The 26,583-nt window shown below is 42.6% G+C and overlaps 1 protein-coding gene across 2 annotated transcripts in view; it reads right to left on the bottom strand.

Moving 5' to 3' along the window:
- Nucleotides 1-26,583, bottom strand: part of SRBD1 (S1 RNA binding domain 1) — a 215,248-nt gene that overhangs the window by 165,504 nt on the left and 23,161 nt on the right. For both annotated transcript variants that reach the window (XM_077337219.1, XM_077337210.1), the window contains exons 10-14: nucleotides 14,570-14,673; nucleotides 10,930-11,037; nucleotides 4,745-4,902; nucleotides 3,924-4,014; nucleotides 1,899-2,006 (exon numbers count right to left, since the gene is read on the bottom strand). In XM_077337219.1, the coding sequence (XP_077193334.1) occupies nucleotides 1,899-2,006; nucleotides 3,924-4,014; nucleotides 4,745-4,902; nucleotides 10,930-11,037; nucleotides 14,570-14,673 (569 nt within the window). The remainder of the gene's footprint in view (nucleotides 1-1,898; nucleotides 2,007-3,923; nucleotides 4,015-4,744; nucleotides 4,903-10,929; nucleotides 11,038-14,569; nucleotides 14,674-26,583) is intronic.

The following is a 26,583-nucleotide window of genomic DNA, read 5'->3' as shown; positions in this document are numbered from 1 at the left end:
AAGGTCATCCAGCTGGCTGTATGTGGGGGAGTGCAGAATCGAACCTTGCTCACCAGATTAGAAGTCCGCACTCCTAATCACTACACCAAACTGGCTCTCAAAACCAGTGGTCCAGCTAGTTCAGCACATAGTGGTTTCACAGTGGTCAATCAGTTCCTCTGGACAGCCAGCAACAGAGCATATAGGCAGAGGCCTTCCCCTGATTTTGCCTCCTGGCTCTGGGATTGAGAGGCTTAATGCTTCTGAATATGGAGGTTCGCTTCAGGCACCATGGCTAGTAGCCACTGACAGACTTATGAATCTAATCATCTTTTAAAACTTTTTATTTCTGTGCCCATTACTACATCCTCTGACAAATAAGAATTCACCACAGATGCATGCATTAACCTCATGTCTTGAACCAAAATCAACCACAAAGGGTTGTTGCCCTTCACCATAAAAACAAAAAAAATCCCCTGACTATCCCTGGAATCAGATCGAACTCTAATCTAAACAACACAAAATTCTCAGGGCAAAACTGTACAATTTTTCTTCTCCACAGTAGACAGCTATGAAAAGTATCTTCACATTTATCATTTCTGTAATTTCCTTAACAGATTCTGTAATATAAGCCAGTATTATTCCAGATGTTGGTCTGAGGCTTGCTAAGATCTGCTCTGGGGAACATTTTCTCTCTCAGGTCACACCCTTAGCTCATCACATTCATATCTGCCATGCCACATGCCTGGTGCTTAGCACTAAACCTTAGTGCAGCACCAAGCTTATATAGACAGTCTAGAAATAACAAACAACTACTACTCAATCCCCTCCTCATAGAATAGCATTTATAGAACAATTACCAAGGCCTGATCTTGTGTAAACAGTAGGTTAGGCCAGTATCATCATCTTCCATATAGCAGGGTTTTTTTTGTGGAGGATTTCTGAGAGAGGTATTGAAGCTCAGGAAAAATAGTTCATCTTGTTGTTGCTGTTAGGTGCGAAGTGGTGTCTGGCCCATCGCAACCCCATGGACAATGATCCTCCAGGCCTTCCTGTCCTCTACAATTCCCTGGAGTCCATTGAAGCTCACACCAGCTGCTTCAGTGACTAGTTCATCTATGGCTATCTAATTAGCTAGATAGATGAGACTGGACTAGCTTCAAAGCTTCACAAATCATTTATTTAGCCCCCACACTTCCCCAGGATTAGCTATCATTACTGTATTTACTTAAGAGCCTCTTGTGCGCAGAGTGGTAAGGCAGCCGTCTGAAAGCTCTGCCCATGGGGCTGGGAGTTCAATCCCAGCAGCCGGCTCAAGGTTGACTCAGCCTTCCATCCTTCCGAGGTCGGTAAAATGAGTACCCAGCTTGCTGGGGGGTAAACGGTAATGACTGGGGAAGGCACTGGCAAACCACCCTGTATTGAGTTTGCCATGAAAACGCTAGAGGGCGTCACCCCAAGGGTCAGACATGACTCAGTGCTTGCACAGGGGATACCTTTACCTTTACCTTACTGTATTTACTTAAATGGATATTTACTTAACTGGAAGATTACATTCTTTTGCTCCATTGCAAAAAATGGGGTGTTGTCTTCCATCAGTCACACTTGGGAGCCTTCTTACACCAACTAGGAGGTGCTATGGCCGGGCACTTCCTGCCTGCACCAACTGGCTAGCAAGACCACAAGCAGTGCCCAGAAGGCTATCCTTTTTGCCCCTTTAGCCTTCTCTTTTTTCTGGGGAGGGCGGGGGGGGGGGGGTCCTTTCAGATAATGTGTATCCCAAAGAGTACAAATTTATGTTCTCACAGATGTGAAAACAGCCTGACAAAACAGAATATTCAGCATCTCATAACAAATCCTTACGGCAGTAAGCTCTTATGAAAGCAATAAACATAGACATGCTTTATTTATTTTCTTACCAGTAAGTGACATCTAAGGGTGCAAAGTATTTCTTCACAATTAAGTCAGCAAAGTAAGCTTCCGTCTCCCTGCAAGCTGTTCCATTGCCAATCACAACCATGTCACAGCTTTGAATTGGGGGGAAAAACACACATGCAATTAAATCACTATAAAGTTCTTACACCACTCTCCGCAGTTCTGTACCACCATGGGGTCAGAGAAAAGTAGATGTTCCCTGCTTTGCAATCTGAACCTAAATGCATAAGGCCATCCCACTGAGCCAATATGAATTTCCAGACATAGACGTCTAGTAGAGGAAACATGAGCTTTATCATCCACCCTACTTTTATCCCTACGGGATCAGAACACAGAACAAGGACAGTAAGAGCCGCCATGCTGCATCAGACCAAATGTCCATTTAGCCTGGCACCCTGTTTCACATAGTGGCCAACAGGATGCCCTTGAAAAGTCTACAAGTAGCACACAGGGGCAAAAACCTCCCCCTGCTATTGGCCTACAGCACTGGCATTCCAAAGTTTACTTCTGTCTTAACGGAAGGCCAGAGTGCCTACATAGCATCTTTCCTTGGAACAGCATGGAAGGAGGGGAAATATTTCTCCACAGAAAAGGCAACTAGTCCAATACTTCCTGTCTTGCCACACTGTGCCAACATTCTTCTTCCCTCTGATAATACTTCCAAAATGACAACAAAAAAGGGTGCTCTTTTTCATGGTTGGTAAGGCTACTAATTACTATTTATTACATGTTTATCTCATATTTCCAACCAGCATGGTGCACAAGGTTGTTCCGGCCCTTTTAACCTCACAACAACCTGTGAAGTAAGTACGCTGTTGTGTCAACCCATATGCACGTGACACCCAGCTCTGCCTTTCTTTTCCACCTAATTCCAAGGATGTTGTTGCTGGTCTGAAACAGTGGTTGGAGTTAGTGATGGGCTGGATGAGGGTGAACAAGCTAAAACTTAACCCTAACAAGACAGAGGTTTTCTGGGTTAGTAGGAAGGCAGACAAAGGACTTCAGATCTCCTCTGTCTTCAGTGGGGTTATATATCCCTTGCAAACACAGGCTCACAGGTTGGAAGTGCTGCTTGAAACAGTAATATTATTTTGCTTAACTAACTTCAAAAAAGTATGGGCTACCTTTCTCCCTTGAATTCAAGACAGGTTACAATATAACGATTATAAAAAACCCATTATTAAAATATAAATAAAACAACAATTTTAAAGGACATAAAAGTCCACAATTAGGATTTAAAAACTTGCCCACCAGGCACACTTTTTTGATTGATGAGACAAAAGACCAATCAGCTGCAGTGGCATGTCAGCTGTGCCCATTCCTAACTGTTATATCTAGCCACAGTGATCCATGCTTAGTAATATCTGGACTGGCCTATACCTGCAGCAGGTACAGAATACTGAGGGTAGATTGCTCGTCAGGGCCAGCTACCAGGCGCATATGGCCCCAACAGTACAGCAATTATACTAGCTAGTGATCTGCATCTCAGCCCAATTCAAGGTGTTGGTTTTACCTTTTAAAGCCCTATATGGATTGGGGCCAAGGTACCAGAAGGATCATCTTCTCCCAAATGTTCTTGCTTGGAAATTAAAGTTGTGAAGACAGGCCCACCAAACAAAGACATTTGTCTGGTGGGTACATGAGAGAGGGCTTTTTCTGTAGCAGCCCCAGAATTACAGAACAATCTCCCCAGGGATGTGTATATTTGGCCCTCTCATTTCCATCTTCAAGAGACAGCTGAAGATAATTTTATTTAGGACTGTATTTGACTAATTTAGGTTTAAAAAATGTATTGGCATCCTAATGGAGATTTTTAAATTGTGGGGTTTTAATATGCAATTTTATTGTTGTTTTAGTTACATTGTAAGCTGCCTTGGGTTCCACAAAGTAGAAAGGTGGCTAACAATTGTTTTAAATCATATAAAATAACAAGGTTGAGGAGGAGAGATAGTTCAGGCTTTAGCAGTAACAGGCAGACAGGAAAAACAGAGAAACTCTTATCAGCTTACTTGTGCTCCAACAGAAGTCTCCTTATCTTCTCAGCTTCACGAAATCCTTTACCAGGATGCAAATAAACAACATCCGTATGGACTATGTGACCTTAAGAAACCAGAAAGGAAACAAACAAACTCAGGAAGAGCAAACTCAATAGCAAATATTTGTATCAGGACAAGTTGATTAATTCATCTTAAAAATAGGACATTAGCCAATTAAAAACCCCTTATCTTGGAACCTGATTCTTATCATCAATCTAATTGTGATGGGTAGATGCAATGTCTAAATTCACACAAGGCATGAACTGCGGACTTATGATATTTCCTTCTCCACACTTGTGGAAAATTCCCAGGTTTGCATAAAAATATGAAACACTGAACAAAGAAATAACTGGGAGATTAAAAATACCATCCCCACCCCCAACAATCTGCACATACATTGTTTAAAAAAATCTTGGTCATTACCCTGGGCTGCCTTAACAGTTCAAGATCCTGTGCAAAAAGTTTTTTTGTTTTTTTAAGGCAAGGCTTAGCCAATGAGAAGAATCAATAGGAAGAAGACAGGCAACTGAGCAAATGGGCAGTTGTGGGGAATGCAGGAAAGAAGCAATTAGGGGAATGAGAAAGACTGAATAAAAGAGAATCAGAACAAGACAGGAGGCAGGGGCTGGTCTTTCAAAGAGGTTACTTGTCCCTGCTTATCCTCATGGATCCCCCCTTCCATACTGCTTTATTCTAAAGGAAATAATTAATATGTAGAACAAATCCTGGCAGAAAAGATCCATGCTCTAAGCAGCTGATAACATTTCAGACATATCTCTTGGTTGCTTACTTACTCATTGGTGAAATTATTGCCAGTTTGCAACCATGAGAGTAGCCAGGATCCACCCCCATCAAGGTTCGCCCTCTCACAGGACTCATAAGAAGTAACTGGCGGAGGTTCCTTCCAAACATCATTACAGATTCTTTCTCTGCGTCTGAAGTTAATTTTGACCTAAGAAAGGTGCATAAGAAGAAACCTGTTATTTCATTTTATGTGTGCAAAGGAATATTTCAGTTATACACCCATGCCCAATTGTCCCATCCCCATTACTCCCCTCATTCTTTTATTCACAAGAAGACACAAGTATAAGTGTAGAAAAGCTGATGTTACTCTTAAAAACTGGTCCTGGTGCTGGGCCAATTTCTTTCATTACTCTTAAGACAACTTAACTCAAGTTTTAAGAGAAGCTTCTGCCTCCTCCCTTATTTACAGTTACAACCCCCCCCAGTCCTTTTTGACCTAGGCAAAGTTGATTCCTTGGGTTGCCAGGGCTGCACTGAGGAGGGAGAAGGGTACAAAATTGTCCCCTCTTCCATCAGTGCTGGTTTGCTGGCAAAAAGGTAAGAGACGCAATTCAACTTCCTTCCCCCTTTTCAGCATACTCCCAACCTGAATCACTATTAGCCCCATTAGATCCTGCAAATCAGCTCCTCTATGGTTGGAAAGGAAAGATTCTCAGAAAGATCTGAGAAGGAAAGATTTGTGGCACTTGCACCCATGAATTCTTGGATCCAGTCCAATATCTCATCAGCATGGGCAGCATTTTAAAATTAGTTGGTTGTAACCATGATTTCAGAAATTTGCTTAGCTGCATGCTTAGCCATGTGATTCACTCTCATGGCAGAACTGGATGAGATAGGGTACTGAGATAAATAAACCACATCCTGTTATATAAACACAAAGTGCATTTCCCTGCTCAACACTAATGTTGTCTCTTCACAAGAAGGAGAAAGCAACACAAAAAAAGATGATGTCATGTCTTACGTCTCCCTTTGGAGTCACTAAGACACTGATGAGAGCCAATAAACTGAAGATTAACAACTTCAGCGCCACAAGCTAAGTTTAGCTATTGTATGACCTTATACTCTATCAAGAGATTCCTTAATAAACTGAAGTTGGTCCTTAAATATAAAAACTGTCCCTTGAAAAAGCTGTAAGGCAAAACGCATTGGGACTTGTGTGAAATAAGAATAAAAGAATTACTGAAGAGAGACGACTCTATATAAGTCTAATTAGGATATTTTATCGCCATACTGGTTTCCCAGTGCATCTGTATTTTTCTATATTTGTTTCTTCACTGGAACCCACCACTCCCATTTCATTATTTTTGCCATCTTCTATATGACAGCCTTTCAAGTATTTGAAGATGGTGGTCATATCACCTCTTAGCCGTCTTCTCTCCAGGCCTAACAGACCAAGCTCCCTCAACCTTTCCTCATATGACATGCTCTCCAAACCCCTCACCATCTTCGTAGCCTTCCTCTGGACATGCTCTGTCTACATATTTCTTCAGTTGTGGTGCCCAAAACTGAACACAATAATCCAAGTGAAGTCTTACCAGAGTGGAGTAAAGTGGTAATATCACCTCACGTGATCTGGACACTACTTCTTTTAATACAGCCTAAAGTTCCATTTGCCTTTTTAGCTAACAAGTCACACTGCTGACTCATGTTTAGTGTATGGTCTACTAAGACCCCCAGATCTTTTTCACATGTACTACAAGACTCGCCCATCCTATAGCGATGCATATGATTTTTCCTGCCTAAATTAAGAACTTTACATTTATCACTATTAAAATTCATTTTATTCATTTTAGCCCAGTTTTCTAGCCTGTCAAGATCATCTTGTATTCTGATTCTGTCTTCTGGTGTGTTTGCTACCCCTCCCAGTTTAGCATCTTTGTAATGGGATTTATTCTAGACACCCGATGGAAGTTTGAAGACTGTAAAACTGTCACCATAAAACTAATATAACAATTAATTTGTGTTTAGTCTATCTGAACTCCAGTCACAATCCAATCCAGCTAACTAATTCAGAATTCCCCAAGATAAAAGGAATTCCTTCCAAAGTAAGGGTATGCAGTGGAGTAGTTCAGCAGTGAAACAGTCTGCCTAAGGAGACGGTGAGCTCCCCCTCACTGACAGTCTTCAAGCAGTAGCTGGACAGATACCTATCCTGGATACTTTAAGTTGATCCTGCATAGAGCAGGGAGTTGGACTAGATGGCCTGTATGGTCCCTTCCAACTCTATGATTCCATATCCAAGTATTTCAGTTTCACTGGATAGATAGTAACTGTGGAAACTCATTTAATGACAAAGAACTTCCTCCCATACAGAGGGAGAAAATGTGACCTTAAAAGTATTTTTGAACTATACTGTTAAGCTGACATTTATGTTTTATCACAACAGCGTTGAAATGGCACTTCAGCCGATAATGGAAACCATTATATTGTCAGTGGCAAAACAGATTGTGCCATACTCTGTAGTCATTACAGAACTACAGCAGAGTTGAGCCCAATATTATGACTATTAGATTGTTCATTTTGGAGCAAAAACATGACAGATACACGGGACATTTAGAGCTAGAGCAATTAGCCTTCCAGATTCTCTAAGAAATATGAGTGATGGAAATAGAACAGCATGATGGTGTGAATTACTTAAACAGCGACAGTGAAATGGATACAATAAAACAATTTTAGCAGCATAACAGTTTGTATCAAGAGTAGGAATGACCACAAACTGCATGACTAGCCAAAATTTGTGCTAAAATCTAGCCAGATCAGGGCTTGGGATGCTATGTTTAGGATTCACATAGTCTACAAAGAAATCTCCAAGTTTTTGGACACAGTTCTGGGCTGTTCAGAAAATGAAGCCCACTCAGAAACTCTGGCATGAAAATGCTAGACAATGGTGAGGGTGAAGTTTTCCACACTTAGAAGCACATATGGAGACCCTCCAAAACTTGAAAAGCAAATCTGCCTCCCAATAACAGAGTTCCCATTTGTAGCAAAGGGACTCAGCTTTATCTAAGTGTAGGACGAGCACACATTCCTTGTTTTGTGGCTTTGGACAGAGAGGATGTCCTTGAAAAAGAGCTTTGCTTCTGAGCATGGATGGTGGGGAGATTGCTTAGCTATCCTAGCCAGGGAGCAGTGCTTTCTTTTGCCCTGGGTTCCTATGTTGCAATTCAGGTTTTGTTTATTTGGTTGTTTGCTGCAAAGGTTGGAAAAACTGTGACTGAATTCCTCTTTCACAAAGCATATTTGTTTAGTGGGATTTCTGTGCTGTCTGCTTCCTTGGTGGTTTCCCCTTCTTTATTCTTTTAATTTTATTTCAAACCACCACCACCACCCCCCACACATACCTTTCACCTCCAGTCACAATCTGTTTTCTCAATGGTGGCCGTGGAATGAGTCGGGTCTGGATGTTTCGTTTCATTGTTTTGTTTTATTGGGTGAGTGCTGGGCTTCAAATCGTTGCTTGCTTCACTTTGTCATGGCTCTTCTTTTTTCCTGAAAGGGTCCCTTTATTCAGAGCACCCTGGCCAATTCCTGCCTCCCACATATGCTATTAGCGTGGTGCACACAGACCTGCCCATCTCACACCCAGTTGAGAAGGCGTTGCTCACTGGGTAAAGGGTCTAGTTGTGGTGGTCTCTAATGACATTGTGGGAGAAGGGGACTCCGATGCCCAACACACTACACTCACCCCACTGTCAAGGTGATTACTTGGGTACAACTTTTCCCATGTACCAGGGGTTACATTTAGGTTTTGACAGGTTTTCCTCCTCTTCCTCAGTGCCATCCTCCAGTTATTTCCTTTCACTCTCTGCTGTCAAAATGACACTGATGGGCTCAAAATGACACTGATGATCCAACACAGTTCCAAGAAGTTCGACTTTCAGCTGCAGTTCCACATGTGATAGGCCACATCCTTTATTTCTTGCCTGGCAGCCAACAGACAGGCCAGGGGGGCCTTCTCACTTGTTAGATGACTTGGCTCCCTAGGCATCGCCTTTCACTCTCACCACTGCCAAAGTGACAGCAGTGCAGGATGAATCCAGATCCAAGGGTCTCAAATGTTCAGTGTTGGTTCCATATCTGATGGACTGGATCCTTTTGCTGGGTGGCAGATGAAAGAAGACAGACCATGGTGGGGGAGGGGGGAGAGAGGCACAACATTTTATGTCCAGGACTCTCTGGGTCTCCCTTTGGGGCAGTTTCAGCACCTCACACTTGCCCTGCTTACAAGTGATTGCAGGTTGGACATTGTTTTTCCCTGGGCTTCACTTTGGCTTCAGCGCAGGTGAGGTCTTCCTCCTTAGATGGGATTTGGAATTTTGAGAGGCTGTTTTTCTCCAGGGATAACTGCCTTGATTCACTCTGTTCAGTCAGTGATTGCAAGGAATGGCCAAATCCCACCTGTGTGGGCTCAGGATGCCGGCTCAGGCCACCTTGCCAGTCCCTTTTTTTCACTGCCTGGTCATTAACTTCACAACATTCTCTTTTTTTCCTGCTCCACTGGGAAGGTGACTACAGCGCCTCTCATTTACTTTTCTTACAAGTGATTGCAGGCTGACCAATGTTTTTCCTACAGCCACCTACTGTGAGGGTGCGGCTAAGGCAGAGGGAGCTGGCCCTACAATCATCTGGTTACTGGAGATAGGATGGGCCCAGCTAGAGACACATCCCTCTGCAACACTGCTAGCAACAGTTCCCACCCAGATGCCTTCAGAAGGGAGGGGGTGCCCATCCCAGAAAGGTCTGGTGCAATTTTGATGCCTCCCCTCTACAAGGTCTCATAGAAATCCATCTTGTCTGGTGTATGACCCAGAACCCACACTTGACAATATTTTCCTAGAAAGCACTTTCCTAGGGTGCTTTCTTTGGCAGGAGGTAAACTGAACCCACCAAGTTATGGAATGTAGGGGGGTACACTAAGGTGTTTCATGCCTCCAACTCAGATATCGTTGATCTATATATTTCTGAATCTATACTTTTCATATCTCTAAAAAGCACTTTCCTGGGGTCACCTGGTTTATGGGTCCATAACTCAGACTTCCCAAGTCCAATCCATATGCAACTTGTAAGGCATGCGGAGGGGGGGGGGACACAGGACTTGGCAAGTTCCAACATGAATTTGATGCCTCTAGCTCACACAGAGTCCATTTTATGCATTCCGGAACCCATGCTTGACATCTCCCAAAAATAGCACTTTCCTGGGGCATCTTGTTTAGGGTCTACAACACGGACTCCCCAAGTCCAATCTTCACCAAAGGTAGTTAGTGGGCAAGGAGACAACATTCTGTTGGAGATGCCTAACGATTTTGGAGCCTCCTGGACTTCATGAACTGGTTGTTCAGCAGAGCAGCCAGGTTTTCCCCATTTGTGTCCATGTCTAATCAAGATCTTTATAACAATCTGATATACTCAATATGAAATACACAATGTAGGACTGTCATTAAAAATGTTAAGCAAATTGCAACTTGCATACAGAAACTGTCAACTTTTTCCCATTTAAAGTGTATTCTGATCATTAAATTGTTTCTCATCAGTCTAACTGCCAGGGGAAAATGCCTTTAATGTCCATACTTTGCATATCCTAAAGATCCAAATGGCATGTTATGAAACTTGTCAGTGCTAATAGAGCACATCTAAAAACACAGCTATTCAGTACAATTCTACATGCATCTAATTGAAAGAGAGTTTACTTCTAAGTAAGTGCTCTAAAAGTGCTGTTTTTCATTTTCATGCCTAAAATTTCCTCTTTCCTCTAAAAAGAGTTGTCGTTCAGGGGGAAAATCAATAGTGTCTATGTGCTAACTTTAGTTGCAATTAATTATATCAGGACATTAAGTGAAAATGTATTATCTCAACAAAAATAAAATGTTTATTAAATGATGATAAGAAGTTTAACACATTATTAAATTGCCTGAATTTTTAAAAAATGTTACTTTAGAGCAATAATTTCTAAATTTAGTGAATATAATTAGACCAGTAGTCCATCTAGTCTAATATACTGTTTCACACGGTGGCCAATCAGTTGTTCTAGTAGACCAACAAACCGGACATAGAGGCCTTCGATGGGTGTCACCCCAGTCCCAAGGGAGACTACCATAAGCCTTGAAAAAAGGCCAGATGAAAGTGCTATTGGACCAGCATGTGCATCGCTGATAGACTGAGTTGGTGAACTGGTTACCTTAATTCTCTGCAGAGAAGAGGATAAATGAGGCGTTTGTACGAGTCTTCTACTGAGTAACGCAGCAACTCCATTAATTCCGGGTTTGCATACGCCTTTGGTCTCCACCTGTGCACCCAAATGTTTAAAGTCAGATCATTTCACAATGTCATAAATCACAATCTTCCATGAACCTGCCACCTTTTCAAAAAAAAACCAGGATGATTCATTTATAATGTCTGTCACGAATACCTTCTTTACCAGGACCTTGAATGATTTGAAGATATGAATCAGCTTCTCATCAAAACATACCAAATAAATAAGCTCTTATAACACGGACAAGGAGACAACATTCTCCAATGGAGAATCCAATGGAGGATGATGTGCTGAAATATCAGTAGACCAATCATCTGAAGCTATAAGTCACAAACCTACTTAGTCCATGGAAACAAGGATGCATAAACAGAAATAACTTGATTGCAAAAACTAGTGCACAGAAGAGCTAGGGTACAATTTAAAATACTTTAGACACCTGCTAAAATCCTTCAAGAGCCTCTTGTGGCGCAGAGTGGTAAGGCAGCCGTCTGAAAGCTTTGCCCATAAGGCTGGGAGTTCAATCCCAGCAGCCGGCTCAAGGTTGACTCAGCCTTCCATCCTTCCGAGGTTGGTAAAATGAGTACCCAGCTTGCTGGGGGGTAAACGGTCATGACTGGGGAAGGCACTGGCAAACCACCCCGTATTGAGTCTGCCATGAAAACGCTAGAGGGCGTCACCCCAAGGGTCAGACATGACTCGGTGCTTGCACAGGGGATACCTTTACCTTTACCTAAAATCCTTCAAGCCTTCCAACCTATGAACTCGATATAGTGAAAATTTCTGCTAGTGGACTGTGGGAGGGGGGCTGATTTTCACTCATTTCCCACTCCTACTGTACCCCCCTCATGCTGTACCTAGGGGTCCCCTACAAACAGGGTAATCACCAGTTACCACCTCAGCAACAAAGGCTTCTATCGGCTTCTACTCCTCTCATCACTCCTCACCCTCTATACAACAGAAATAAGTCACGGAACAAAATGCCAGGATATTTATTTATTTTATTATTTATTATTGGATTTATTTCTCACTGCTCTCGGCAAGGTATCGTCTCATGGTGGGTTACAGGATCTCCCCCCCCCCCAGTAAATAGCACCCAAAGATGACTGGGGATTGGAACAGAAATATTCTATACCACATCCAGACCAAATAAATGGGTACTTGTATGATTTCTTGTCCCAGGACAATACCAGCAAGGATATGATTTGTGTTGGGAAAACTGTAGGTAGAAGCTGCACTGGAAACCATAATGTCAAAGTTCTAAAGTGAGTCTAATATTGATCTACCTTATGGAACAGCTGTAAAGATTACTGACAGATTGCATTTTTATTTATTCTGTAAACCGCCATGAGGCTAAGGGAACGGCAGTATAAAAGTTTAATAAATAAAAAATAAAAATAAATAAAATAAATTATGCCTGTCACTACCTCCTGAACTGAGACTCCCACCAGCTGGATCTAACATGAACCTTCAAAATATCTCTGGGACTAAGCTTGCTCCTAATATGTTTGGCTAAACACAAAGTTTGTCTCTCCCCCTCCCCCAGAGATACTGTAAAGATTACTGACAGATTGCATTAAATAGATGGTTTTTTAAAAATGTTATTGAAATGTAACAATACATGATTAGAATCATTGTGTAGAACAAACAACACATCAAGTTCATGAACTAAAAGCTAATAGCAAAGTCAGGGTATCTTTGGATACTTAAATCCAGTTACTGGAGCTGTAAACAGGCAAGACAGATCTTTCTACAAGCCTACAAGAGCCATCTTAGCATAGTGGTTAAGGGCTCTGACTTCTAATCCGGTTTGATTTCCCACTCCCACACACACAGCCAGCTGGGTGACCTTGGGCCCACCACAGCACTGATTAAGCTGTCCTGGCCAAGCAGTAAGCAGGGCTCTCTCAGCCTCACCCACCTCACAGGATGCCTGTTGTGAGGAGAGGAAAGGGAAGACACTTGTATGCCAGTTTAAGACTCCTGGTAGAGAAAAGTGGCATATAAGAACCTACTCCTTCTAAAAAGGGCCACACATTTTCAGAAAAATATGAAAACTTAAAAAATAATACATGGGGCAGCATTAAAAACAGAAAATGGTAAAAGAGGTACGTGTAGATTTAAAAAAAAAACAGTGGCTGTTGCTTGCCAACCAACGTATCCCAAGGCTGGTTCTGTCAGTAAAAGGCAGGAAGAAGGGACAGGGCCCTTTCCTGGCCTATTTTGGCTTTTGAGGGAGGGATTATTGGGGCTGGACCTCAGCAGAGTCTAGAGAGCACCATGCCATAGAGAGAGAACTCTCCAAAGCCGCCATGTTGGGTTTTGAGGAGGGACATCAGATAGCTATAATGCCACTTTCCAAACCCACCAATTCCTCCTCAAGAACTACCCCTTGCTAACCTCCAGGTGAGAGTTGAGGATCACTTGAAATAACAACTGTTCTCCAGAGAACAGAAATTAGTTCCCCTAGAGAAAATGGCTGTTTTGGATGCCCTGCAGAGATTCCATCCCTCCCTAAGGCTCACAATCTCAAGACTCCATCCCCAAATCTCCAGAAATTTCTCAAACTGGAGCTGGCAACTCTAAGTGAAATTGATTTTTGTAGCTGGGAGATCCATTGTAATTCCTGCTGTGGGATGAGAGGAAGAGGAGGAGGAGGAGTTGTTTCTTATATGCCGCTTTTCTCTACCAGGAGTCTCAAAGTGGCTTATAATCCCCTTCCACTTCCTCTCCCCACAATAGACACCTTGTGAGGTAGGTGAAGCTGAGAGAGCTCTGATGTTACTGCCCGGTCTGAACAGCTCTATCAGTGCTGCGGCGAGCCCAAGGTCACCCAGCTGGCTGCACGTGGAGGAGTAGTAAGGAATCAAACCGGGCTTGTGGATTAGAAGTCCACACTCCTAACCACTACACCAAGCTAGCTCTCAAGTAGGTGAGTGGCTGGGAATGTTGCCATCACTGCTACTTCTGCTGCTGTTGGAGGAAGGAACATGTGGTATGCTGGAAGTGTGATGGGAGTGGGTGAAGAAACAGAAAGCATGATGAAGGGCAGAAAGAGAAAGGACATGACATGACATGCATGCAAGAGAGAGACATTAAGAAAAGGGGTAGCAGGAGAGAGAAAGAGTATGAGAGAGCTGGGGAAAGAGAGAGAGAGAAAGAAAGGAATGAAGTGGGTATTGACTCCGTAGGGAGAGGAGAAGAGATAGAAAGGGAGATTGGCTTGAGTGGGGAGAGAAAGGGAAAACAGCAAAGCTGGGGGGAATGCCTCCTCCCCAAAAGTTGCTTGTTGGTTACCACTTGTTCCCTTCTAATATATGGTTAAGTATTACTGTTACTCTGAACTTGACTCAGATTCCCCTTATATAATAGTACAGTCTGCGATAACAAGGATTAAAATGCACAAATGCACATAGGTTAGCAGCCTGAGTCCATACAAGTTTGCAACATAATTGATAAAACAGTTTTTCTTAACATATAACAGGCGATATACTTCAATAAATAATGCTGATAGGACAAAACACAAATCTAATTTTAAAAAGTACATGCCTGTCTATATTTTACTGACCTTTCGTTTACACACCATCTACAGAATTCATTCTTCACCCCATCTGGGATGCTGATCTTCACAGTCAGAATTTTCAGATTCTCCCCTCTGTTAATGGCTAGAATCTGAATGCAAATATCAAAAGTAACACACATGTGACATGCACAACACTAAGAAAATAAAAACTTAAGCCAGTCAACATATTCAAAGTCACATCAGTTCTACTGTTTGTTGGTACATAGTCTATTTTAATGGGGGCACAGAAAATAATGCCAGTAATGGAAACTGGCACAAAACTTCTTGAGAACTTGCTTAGTAGTGGCAGGCCAAATAATTTTGGTCACCACGCTAGGTCAGTTTCCTGGTCAAACTACTGAGGCAAGCCCCTGAGGGGCTGGCAACACCATGTGGTCTGGCAGTACAGGAGAAGACGACTTTTATGATTTAAATAAATAAATGTTTTATTTATATACCGCCCTTTTCTGGTGGCCTCAATCCAGTTGACAGCAGTAACATATATATTATTTTTTTACTAGTAGTAAAGCCTGTTGCGTACTGTGATACAATGGAGCTAGCTCACAGTTTTGTGTGGGTTTTGTACCTCACTTGGAAGCTGGTAGCCCTAGGAGGAGATCTCTCTGTGCACAACGATCCTGATCCAAATCAGGTTCAAGCACATCTAGAAGTGTGGAATTCCAGAACATATATCTAGCAACCTTACCTCCTCTCTGCAATATTTTCTCGACCTGAAATAGGCCAGGGGCACCATGTGGCTGGTAGGGTGGCTGTGAAGGTATTATACACTTTTGAGGCTTCACTTTCATGGAATATTACCAACCCAGTGGTAGCCAATCTCCAGGTGGGGCCTGGAAATCTCCTGGAATTACAGCTAATCTCAAGACTATAAAAATCAGCTCCCCAAGCAGAAATGGCTGTTTTGGAGAGTGGACTCTGAGGCATGGTACCTTTTTGAAGCCCCACTTCCAAACTTTGCTTTCATTTGGCTTAGCTAACATGGTCTGTGGCTTGGCTAGTGATGCCTGCCCTTCTGAAGCCTGGGACCTACTGTTGGCAACTGTTCCTGTTCTTGTCCTCAAAGCCTAATCATTGTCTAATAAAACTGAAAAACCTAGTTCCTTGGTTTACTTGCTGGTCTCCCATTCAACTGAGCCCCCGGGGAGGGCGGTATATAAATATAATAAATAAATAAATAAATAAATAAATAAATAAATAACTACTAACCGGGCCGATTCTACTTAGCTTCCAAGAAGTGACATCAAACAAAAACATTTTACCATTACTATAAAAACCACCTCCTCTTATGATTTAACCATATGATGATTGAACAGAATTTGTAGGGGTTTTCTGTCTGCCAATGAATTTTCAGTCAGGGAGACTAGCATTCCAATGTGTTATTTGCTGGCCTCAACTGCAGGCCTGGTGAAACATCTCTATTTTGCAAGCCCTATGGCAGCACTGACCTCTCCAGGCAAAGTGTTCCACCAGACCAGGACCAAGGCAAAAAAAAAACCCTGGCCAAGGCCAGTCATTATGCCTGTCACTGCCTCCTGAACTGAGACTCCCACCAGCTGTATCTAGTATGAACCTCCAAAGTATCTCTGGGACTAAGCTTGCTCCTAATATGTTTGGCTAAACACAAAGTTTGTCTCTCCCCCTCCCCCCATGAGTTTTGACTTATTTTTTTATATAGAACACCCAGTATTTGGCCCATTACGGACACACAGGTTACTGCAAAGAATCCAAGGAGTCAGTATTTTGGCTACATGTAACCATCACACAAAATACTTCAAAAGGAGCCAGAATGAATATTCTTTAGTTGAAATGAAAAATTCATTTTCCAATTTTTTGTCTTGGCAGTCCCTTTTCCTGCTATTTGTTTTCCTGTCTGTCACACAGAGTTTTTTAAAAGTATACAGAAATACTGGGGCACTGACTAAAATCTTTTTTTTATCATTGTTCAATAATCCCACACTGATGGTAATTCAAACCTAACAAATGGCTTCATTTCACTTTTGAGGACAAATGGTCAGGAAGGTGTCAGGTTTATATCTTAGAAGGTGAACAGACAACAGGAATAAGGCAACTGTAACAAACAAGTACCCCCTTCAAGGATCGCTGCCTTGTTGTGGCAAGGGGGCTTGCGTAGTTCAGTGAAGCTATGAGCTATGCCGTGCAGGGCCACCCAAGACGGACAGGTCATAGCTGAGAGCTCTGACAAAAGGTGATCCACTGGAGAAGGAAATGGCAAACCACTCCAGTATCTTTGCCATGAAAACTCTATGGACAGTTCCAATAGGCATAACGATATGACGCTGGAAGATGAGCCCCTCAGGTCGGAAGGTGTCCAATATGCTACTAAGGATGAGCAGACGGCTAGTACGAGTAGCGCCAGAATGAATGAAGCGGCTGGGCCAAAGCCGAAAGGACGCTCAGTTGTGGAAGTAACTGGTGGCGAAAAGACAGTCCGATGCTGTAAAGATTTTTATTCCATAGGAACCTGGAACGTCAGATCCATGAATCAAGGCAAGCTGGACGTGGTTAAACAAGAAATGAGAAGACTGAACATCGACATTTTAGGAATCAGTGAACTAAAATGGACAGGAATGGGTGAATTTAATTCAGATGACCATCAGGTATACTACTGTGGACAAGAATCTCGCAGAAGAAATGGAGTAGCCTTCATAATCAATAAGAGAGTAGGAAAAGCAGTCTTGGGATACAATCCCCAAAATGACAGAATGATCTCAGTTCGAATCCAAGGCAAACCATTCAACATCACAGTGATCCAGGTCTACGCCCCAACCACTGCTGCTGAAGAGGATGAAGTTGATCAGTTCTATGAAGCCCTACAACACCTTCTAGAAGCAACGCCCAAAAATGATGTGCGTATCATCATGGGGGATTGGAATGCTAAAGTAGGAAGCCAAAAGATAACCGGGATAACAGGCAAGTTTGGCCTTGGAGTACAAAATGAAGCAGGGCACAGGCTGGTAGAATTTTGTCAAGAGAATACAATGGTCATAGCAAACACTCTTTTCCAGCAACCCAAGAGACGACTCTATACATGGACATCACCAGACGGTCAACACAGAAATCAGATTGACTATGTGCTCTGCAGCCAAAGATGGAAAAGTTCTATCTAGTCAATAAAAACAAGACCAGGAGCTGATTGTGGTTCAGATCATGAGCTTCTTGTTGCAAAATTTAGGCTTAAATTGAAGAAAGTAGGGAAAAGCACTAGGCCACTCAGGTATGAACTAAATCATATCCCCGACGAATACACAGTGGAGGTGACAAATAGATTTAAGGAATTAGATCTGATAGACAGAGTGCCTGAAGAACTATGGACGGAGGTTCGCAACATTGTACAAGAGGTAGCAACTAAAACCATCCCAAAGAAAAAGAAATGCAAGAAATCAAAATGGCTGTCTGAGGAAGCTTTACAAATAGCTAAGGAGAGAAGGGAAGTGAAAGGCAAGGGAGAAAGAGAAAGATACACCCAATTGAATGCAGAATTCCAGAGAAAAGCTAGAAGAGATAAGAATGCCTTCTTAAATGAACAGTGCAAACAAATAGAAGAAAACAATAGAATGGGGAGGACCAGAGATCTTTTCAAGAAAATTGGAGATATGAAGAGAACGTTTCATGCAAAGATGGGTATGATAAGGGACCAAAATGGTAGGGACCTCACAGAAGCAGAAGAGATCAAACAAAGGTGGCAAAATTATACAGAAGAACTATACAAGAGCGAGCTTAACATCCCTGATGACCACAATGGGGTAGTTACTGACCTGGAGCCAGACATCCTGGAATGTGAAGTCAAATGGGCCTTAGGAAGTCTCAGCAACAATAAAGCTAGTGGTAGTGACAACATTCCAGTTGAACTATTCAAAATCTTAAAGGACGATGCAGTAAAAGTGCTACACTCAATATGCCAGCAAATTTGGAAAACTCAACAATGGCCACAGGATTGGAAAAGGTCAGTTTACATTCCAATCCCAAAGAAGGGCAATGCCAAAGAATGTTCAAACTACCGCACCATCGCACTAATTTCTCATGCTAGCAAAGTTATGCTCAAAATCCTACAAGCTAGGCTCCAGCAATATGTGGACCGGGAACTTCCAGAAGTACAGGCAGGATTTAGAAGAGGCAGAGGAACTAGAGATCAAATTGCCAACATACGCTGGATCATGGAGAAAGCTAGGGAGTACCAGAAGAACGTCTACTTCTGCTTCATTGACTATGCTAAAGCCTTTGATTGTGTGGAGCACAACAAATTGTGGCAAGTGCTTAAAGAGATGGGAATACCAGAGCATCTTATTTGTCTCTTGAGAAATTTATATGCAGGTCAAGAAGCAACAGTGAGAACTGAACATGGAATCACTGACTGGTTCAAAATTGAGAAAGGAGTTCGGCAAGGCTGTATACTGTCCCCTTGCCTATTTAACTTGTATGCAGAGCACATCATGAGAAATGCGGGATTAGAGGAGTCACAAATTGGGATCAAGATTGCAGGGAGAAATATCAACAACCTCAGATATGCAGATGATACCACTCTAATGGCAGAAAGTGAAGAGGAACTAAAGAGCCTGTTGATGCGGGTGAAGGAGGAGAGTGCAAAAGTTGGCTTGAAACTCAACATCAAGAAAACAAAGATCATGGCATCCGGCCCTCTCAATTCCTGGCAAATAGAAGGGGAAGAAATGGAGATAGTGACAGATTTTATTTTCCTGGGCTCCAAGATCACTGCAGATGGGGACTGCAGCAAAGAAATTAAAAGACGCTTGCTCCTGGGGAGGAAAGCTATGGCAAATCTAGACAGCATCCTAAAAAGCAGAGACATCACCCTGCCAACAAATGTGCATTTAGTCAAGGCTATGGTCTTCCCAGTTGCAATGTATGGCTGCGAAAGTTGGACCATAAGGAAGGCCGAGCGTCAAAGAATTGAGGCTTTTGAACTCTGGTGCTGGAGAAGACTCTTGCGAGTCCCTTGGACTGCAAGGCGAACAAACCAGTCAGTCCTAGAGGAGATCAGCCCTGACTGCTCTTTAGAAGGCCAGATCCTGAAGATGAAACTCAAATATTTTGGCCACCTCATGAGAAGGAAGGACTCCCTGGAGAAGAGCCTAATGCTGGGAGAGATCGAGGGCAAAAGAAGAAGGGGACGACAGAGAATGAGGTGGATGGATGGAGTCACTGAGGCAGTAGGTGCAAACTTACATGGACTCCGGGGAATGGTAGAGGACAGGAAGGCCTGGAGGATCATTGTCCATGGGGTCGCGATGGGTCGGACACGACTTCGCACATAACAACAACAACAAACAAGTAGCTGTTTTATTATAGGGACAGTTTTATATAAGTGTCTCTGTCTCAAAATTAGGAATGCAGGGACATTCACACATTCCACTTTTTCTTCTTAACCTCCTGATAGGGATTTCCCCATTTACTAGGAGCTTTTCCCTCAGGGAAGGCCTATTCATTCCACTTCCCTAATTCAGGATACCTCTTTGATCCTCTCATGCTGCTTATGTTTCCTTCACTGTTTTTATGCCTCTTTCAACCAGCATTCTTAATTGCAGCTCTAAACTGCCACTCTCAAATAGAATTCCATTTGCTTTAGGATGCTTAGGGCTGATCCTGCATTGAGCAGGGGGTTGGACTAGATGGCCTGTATAGCCCCTTCCAACTCTATGATTCTATGAATTCCCTGTCACTCAAGGTCTTCTGAATGTGATAAAGCAGTAATGGTTTACTGTCCATTGCAGAAGACTTAGCTAATCAGTTTAATTTATTAAAGTTGAACTTTTGAGGCTTTTCTTTTTACCCCCATTGCTCCATGCCCTGGAAATCTCATTAAGAACTAAAACATTTTGAATTCAGACACTTCCCATGTGAGACAAAATCTCTGTATAACAATGTGATTGTTAACTAGAAGATAGAAGAACACTTGTATGTTTGAATTCCTGTTCCACAAAAGCAATTAGTGACTCTATATCATTTTGAAAGATATTTGGCTGCATGATTCATCAGGGGCTGTATGAAGCTGCCCATGTACAACAACAAAAACAAGCCTTTAATAGCATATAAAAGTACAATATAAGAAGGGAAAGTGCAAAAGGATCCACTGCTAGTGAAAACAAAGGCAAAGAATCTTTAGGGTAAGACATGCTTTAGGGTAAGACATAATACATTCACGATTTCTCATGGCAAGATATAAAAACTTTGGAACTGGTTCAATTATATCAGGGTTCTGGGATGTCAAAAGAAACTGAATTTTACATTCATCCGAATGCAGTTCTCTTTTACACAGCAGTGAGTTAAGAACTGTAGCTCGGATCGAGGAATAAAATGGACAATGGAAGAAAACATGTGTAATTGATTCTATACAGCATTGTCCACAGGGGCACAACCTAGCTGAATGCGGGATCTCTTGAAATATCCCATATAGAACAGCAGAAGGTAGAGCATTAGTTCTAGCTAACATGAATGCTCTACGCTGTTGAGCGAGCTGCCCATGTATCAAATCAGAACATTAGACTGCACTCTATGTCCAGAACACAGAAACAGAACTTCAAATCCTACATTTCCTGACAATGCACATTTATTTTATTTTATTTATTTAGATTTCTAGGCTGCCCCACTCCAAAAATGCTTCAGGGTGGCTTACAACATAGCTTTAATTAGAATTCTAACAAATTTGTCCACCACCCTGGTACATTTAAGATAGATTAATCACTGGACATCAGGGCAGATAAACTGCTGGCTAACTGTCTCACGATGGCTTGGTGGCTGGTAGATACAGAGCTCTGCATATTCCTCCCTTCTCTCCACCATTTTCAAAGCTGCTTCTAACCAGAACTGCAAATGGTGGTTTGATACTAACTACGGCTATAAAAACACTGGCACAAATATCTAAGTCTATTTTTAGCCATCAAATCACAGCTTATGGTGACCCATACATTTTCAAAGCAACAAATGTTGTGTTTTGCCACTGCCTGCCTCTGTGTTGCATCCATGGACTTGCTTGATGGTCTCCTATCTAAATACTAACCAAGTTCTGATCAGCCTAGCCTGAGCTAATAGCTCTTGCAATACAATAAAAATTAAAAAAATAAAAAAGTTAAACGATCAGTCAAAGTTTTCCAGTAACACCTCTTCTCCTGCCATATGATTTCTTACTGATCTTATTCGAAAGTTCACTGGAAAAAGCAGACTTTCAAACCCATCCAGATGGCCTTCACAGAAGTAGCCATATAGTAAACTTCAAAATCTGTGGGGGGGAGGGGCGGACGACAACATGACACTGCATCTGTACTTGGCTTGAGTACATAGTCTCCTTTTTACATATTTAATGGATAATTGAAATTTCAATTGCCATATGCAAAAAAAAATGAACTCTGCATTTTAACTGCCAGAACACAGACATCATGCATGCTGCTACCCACAAGTTCCTGAAACTTCACAAAGCCACATATTTCTCAAACATTACACATGCAGAAACCATTAAAAAGCTGTTAAACGCTGACATTCTACTGTCGCTACACATGTTGATGTATGCTATAGGGCCCTCAGCACTGTCACAAGCAAGCTTTCCACGTCAATCATGAACTTTAATTCAATCACTAGCTAACTCAGACATGTCACATATGTTAAACACAATGGTCTAAAAATGACCTTAGGACATTGCACCAATTTATATTCCTCAGCTTTCCTGTGCCTCTTGACATACCAGGCCTGACATATCATGGAACAGCAAAGAGAATAATAAAAATTACAAGTGAAATACTATAGCATCGGGTACCTGGAATGCCAAAGCAAATGTTTTCATGCAGGAATTAAAGAGGACACATGTTTATTAATCAAGCCAATGCTTTCATGTTTCTCTCATTTTGACGGGAGAGGCAAAAACTAAATCTGGAGAGAGAGCCAAAAGTACACTGCAGGTTTCATCAGGTATACTTTGCACAACTCAAAAGGTTTCCATTAAAAGTGCCCTGTTTTCAAGCCCCTATCTTGTTGATTTAATATTGTATATTATAAGTCATTATTATTAATATAATTCAGAAAACTTAACAAACATTTAGAACTCTCTATAAATGTGAGATCAGAAAGACACCATCCCACTGATCAGAAGAAGACTGGGAGCAGGAGGGGGGCTGATGCAACATGTTTTCCTTCTCTAGGCAAGATTATTTATTTACTAGAGGGAAAGCCCTCTGCAAGCTGAAATGCAGTGGGCGCTAGTGGGAGGAAAGGGGGGAGGCAGGGCCGTGGATGCAAGAAGATGGCTCCCGGCCGTTTGGCCCCCCCACGCCCAAGGCGGCGGGGTGAGGGCGTGTCAAGTGTGGGGCTGGCCACAACCGAGCTGGAGGCAGCGATAACATGTCTGCCCTTGGGCTATAGGTGATTGGGGGGGGGAACCTTAAGCTAAACAGGCAACCCCACGTCCTGCTACTCCACGCGCTCCTCCTTTGCTTCCCCAGTTCTCTTTGAGCCATCACCTCGCATAAACTCCCAAACCAGCATGTTTGTTGCCCGGAAGTGCCTGCCCTCTAGCCTTGTTCCTCGCAACTATTTCCCCCCCCTCCTCCGTGGCGGGGGCTCCTCCAAGGGGCTTCCACTGCCGCCTCCTGTGTGCAGCAGCGGCACGGCCTCCTCTGAGGCACCCGCACCACCAACACCTACTGTGGTCCACCGGCACTGCCTTCACCTCTGGGCGCTCTTCTGGGCACTCTGGATGGAGCAGCAGGGCAGCAGAGACGCACTGGCTCTAGCATCCTGCTCGTTTGCAGCCAGGCTGCCAGAGAGGCAAGCGGGCGGCTAGGGAGGGCGGGGCAGGATTCGAGTCTGGATACTCTTTGAGGCTGGACATGCTCCACCCCCTGGGGAGTTTCCAAACTATAAGAGGCACCATGGATAATTTATTTATATTTGCACTTCTATTCTGTGCTTCCCCAGGGGCTCAGTCTCCTTGGATTCTATCACATGAACAGGGCTTCTTTTTCAGCCAAAATGGCTCCCTTCCCTGCCTATTGCTTCCAAAAGGGCAGAAGGGCAAGATCTCAACTAACTGCTATCTGCAATTGAACAAATTTAGAGTCCAGTGGCACCTTTAAGACTAGGCTCCACACTTGTTCTGCTGCTTCAGACCAACTCAGCTACCCACTTGAATCTGTTAGCAGCAATGGATTATGTAGTCGCCCATTATTCTTTTAATATTTATTGAACCCAAGATGTTTCTCATGCAATTCAATCTCAAGTGAACACAAACAACCCCAAATTTCTGTTTTTTCCCCATTTATCTCTGGTATCTGCTAACCATTTTCATTATGCTGTATGTTAATTTACCCTCACACTTGCATCTAAGTATGAACTGATTGCTTCCATTTCATCATATTGTATCTGAGGAAAGATGCATGCACACTTGGGAAAAAAGTGGTCTTAAAGGTGCCACTGGACTCTAAATATGTTCTGTCACTCCCAAAGACTTTAGTATTTTCATTGTATTTACTTTGTACTTATAAAGTGACAACAGCATATGTGCCATTGTATATGGCACATATGCAAATACAACAAAGTCCTTAATTCATCCCTAACTAAGTAGCAGGAGACACATTGAAAAACAAGAGAGACTACATGGATGATGAAAACTGAACCTCACTCACTGCCCATGACTTCTATTGAGCAAAATATTGGGCAGAAGGTCATATCCAGTATCAAAGTACTAGGTTAAAGAAAGGTGCAGGGGGGAGGGAAGGATGAAAAAAGAGAATCCACAGGCAGTGGACAACAGTTCAGCTCTTTATTTCCAAGTTTCCCTTGTCTATATTAATTCCAAATTCTGACTCCCTGCCCGTACATGTTTGATAGCAACTTTTTTGGGTTTTCAAACCTAGGGACTTGCCAATTCAAGAAGGCCGGGGGGGGGATGCTTCTAGCAAGCTGCCTTCTAGTGAGTCAGACCACTGCTTCACTTAGCCCACTGTTCTCAGGCTACCTTGCAGCAGCTCCTGAGAGATCGAAGGCATGAGCTTTTCCTGAAGATGTTAAAGGCCGAGTCTGGGTGCATTCCAGGCAAAAGATGTGCTCCAGCACCATGCTCAGTGCCTTCTACAAAGCATTAGTAAAAAAAATGTAGAGGCAGCTGTGGATGGAGCAGGTCTTGTTTAATGTCCTGTTTTGCCGTGGCCACTTTGCCTGAAGAGAAGAACAGCTGCTACCACGTCTCTGGTTGTGGCTGTCTTACTGGCCCTGCTCCTGTGCCTTTACAAGGAGCATGACATAACAGAAATATAGCTGATGAAATGTCAGCTCTTCTAATACAGAGAGAAAATGATGGCTAAGGAAACTTTTGCTACATTTCTGGGTACCTGTTGATCTTAAAAACTGAATAGCAAAAATAAAAGGCAAACTTAAGAACTACTGAGATGAGGTGCAATACAAAAAACAGTCCAGAGTTTTTTTCTCTTCCTTCAAAGCTGTATGACATAGACGCCTAAAGACCTGTGCTCAGATCTCCACTAAGTGAACTTAGGTGAGTCAATCCTTCTAATGCTAACCTACTTCATAGGGCTATTCTGACAATAAAATGGGAAGCAGATGATGCCTTAAGCTCCACAAAAGAAAGATGAGGTAAAAAACATAGCAGCCCATGCATGGATGACAATAGTCACCTAGTCTGTACTGTAATGTATTAGTTTCTAGTGGATGTGGTAGTGACAAAACTTCTCCAGGTGACTGGCTGAATTTTTTTGATTTCAGATCCACCAGGGCTAACAGAAATATCTCTGTGTCTCATTGGGCTACCCTTCCTGACCTTTAACTGACAAATATTAAGCAATATTAAGCTGAACTGCTCTGATCCCATAAGGGCAGCTAAACAAACAGAAGAGCCAAGAAGGAAGGGACTCAGAAGCCCCCAGACTATTTGGTTCTCTTCTGTGGTCTGTGTCTGCTTGTTTACTGAAACCAGAGGGCCTAGTCTGGGCATCCCACATAGCTGCCTACCAGAGAAAAGATTTCCTCAGTGCTGACCCCAGGTTACACAAAGACATTCTTCCAGCACCTATGCTTTCCTCAAGCCAAAACTTTTCTGTGAAGTTTTAAACTGAAATCTTCTCATATAACATTACTGATTAATTTAGAATTCACTTATGTTCGTTTTTTTAAATCTTGCAGTGTATTTAATTTTTTGTGTAATTCACTTTTCTGAACAGCAGAAAAGCAGAATAAAAAAATAGAAGGTAAGTAAGTAAATAAAGCAAAGGAAAAAAGAGTTGGAAGAAGGAACAGAACCAGAGAATCTGAAGGTTGGAGAGGGTATCAGATGAAGAGGATTCAAAATTGGGAAAAAGAATTGAGAGAGGCTGGGGGGAGGGAGGAGATCTGGAGCTGCAGAAGAAAAGGAATGCTGAATTACATATACTGATGTCAAATAACAAGACCAGCTTTCTCACTGCTGGTCAATAGTTTGTGCATTTTGGGTGTAAAGGTTAGTTCCAAATCACAGCACCTGTTCACACAGAACAGGAAATCCATTTGAAAAGACTCCAGAGAGACCACTCCAGAGAGCTAAAATTCAAGGTTAGCTGTTCAAGGTGAAATCCTCACATGCCTTTTCATTACTTAGCAGCCTGCAAGACAAAGGAAACCACAGATGGCCCACTGCAGGCTGGAGTGTCCTGAGCCCTTAACCGAGGCCCAGCACGCTCCACATGCTCATTCACTCCTGCCCTCTCCCTTGCCTCAGTTCTCTTTTCAGTGCTTGCCATAATGCAGCGCAGATCTGCTGAAGTTAATGCTAACATAGATTACCCTCAATTTTAAAATTGCAAAGATTAGGTTGGGTCACCAATGATTTCCGTACAGTTGTGGGGGCAATTTTTCTTCTGGTTTCTTCCTACACTGTCCCTGGGCATCATGGGAGGGAAAGCATTTTGGACTGCAGCAAAAGGAGGGAGGCAGACAGTCGTGCTCCATTTCTTCAGTCAGCGGAAATCTTTTAGCAAGATCCA

Source organism: Paroedura picta, chromosome 1 (genome assembly GCF_049243985.1).
Source record: "Paroedura picta isolate Pp20150507F chromosome 1, Ppicta_v3.0, whole genome shotgun sequence".
NCBI classification, from domain to species: domain Eukaryota; kingdom Metazoa; phylum Chordata; class Lepidosauria; order Squamata; family Gekkonidae; genus Paroedura; species Paroedura picta.
Note: the sequence above shows the minus strand (reverse complement) of the source record. Positions and strands in the feature narration are given on the sequence as shown.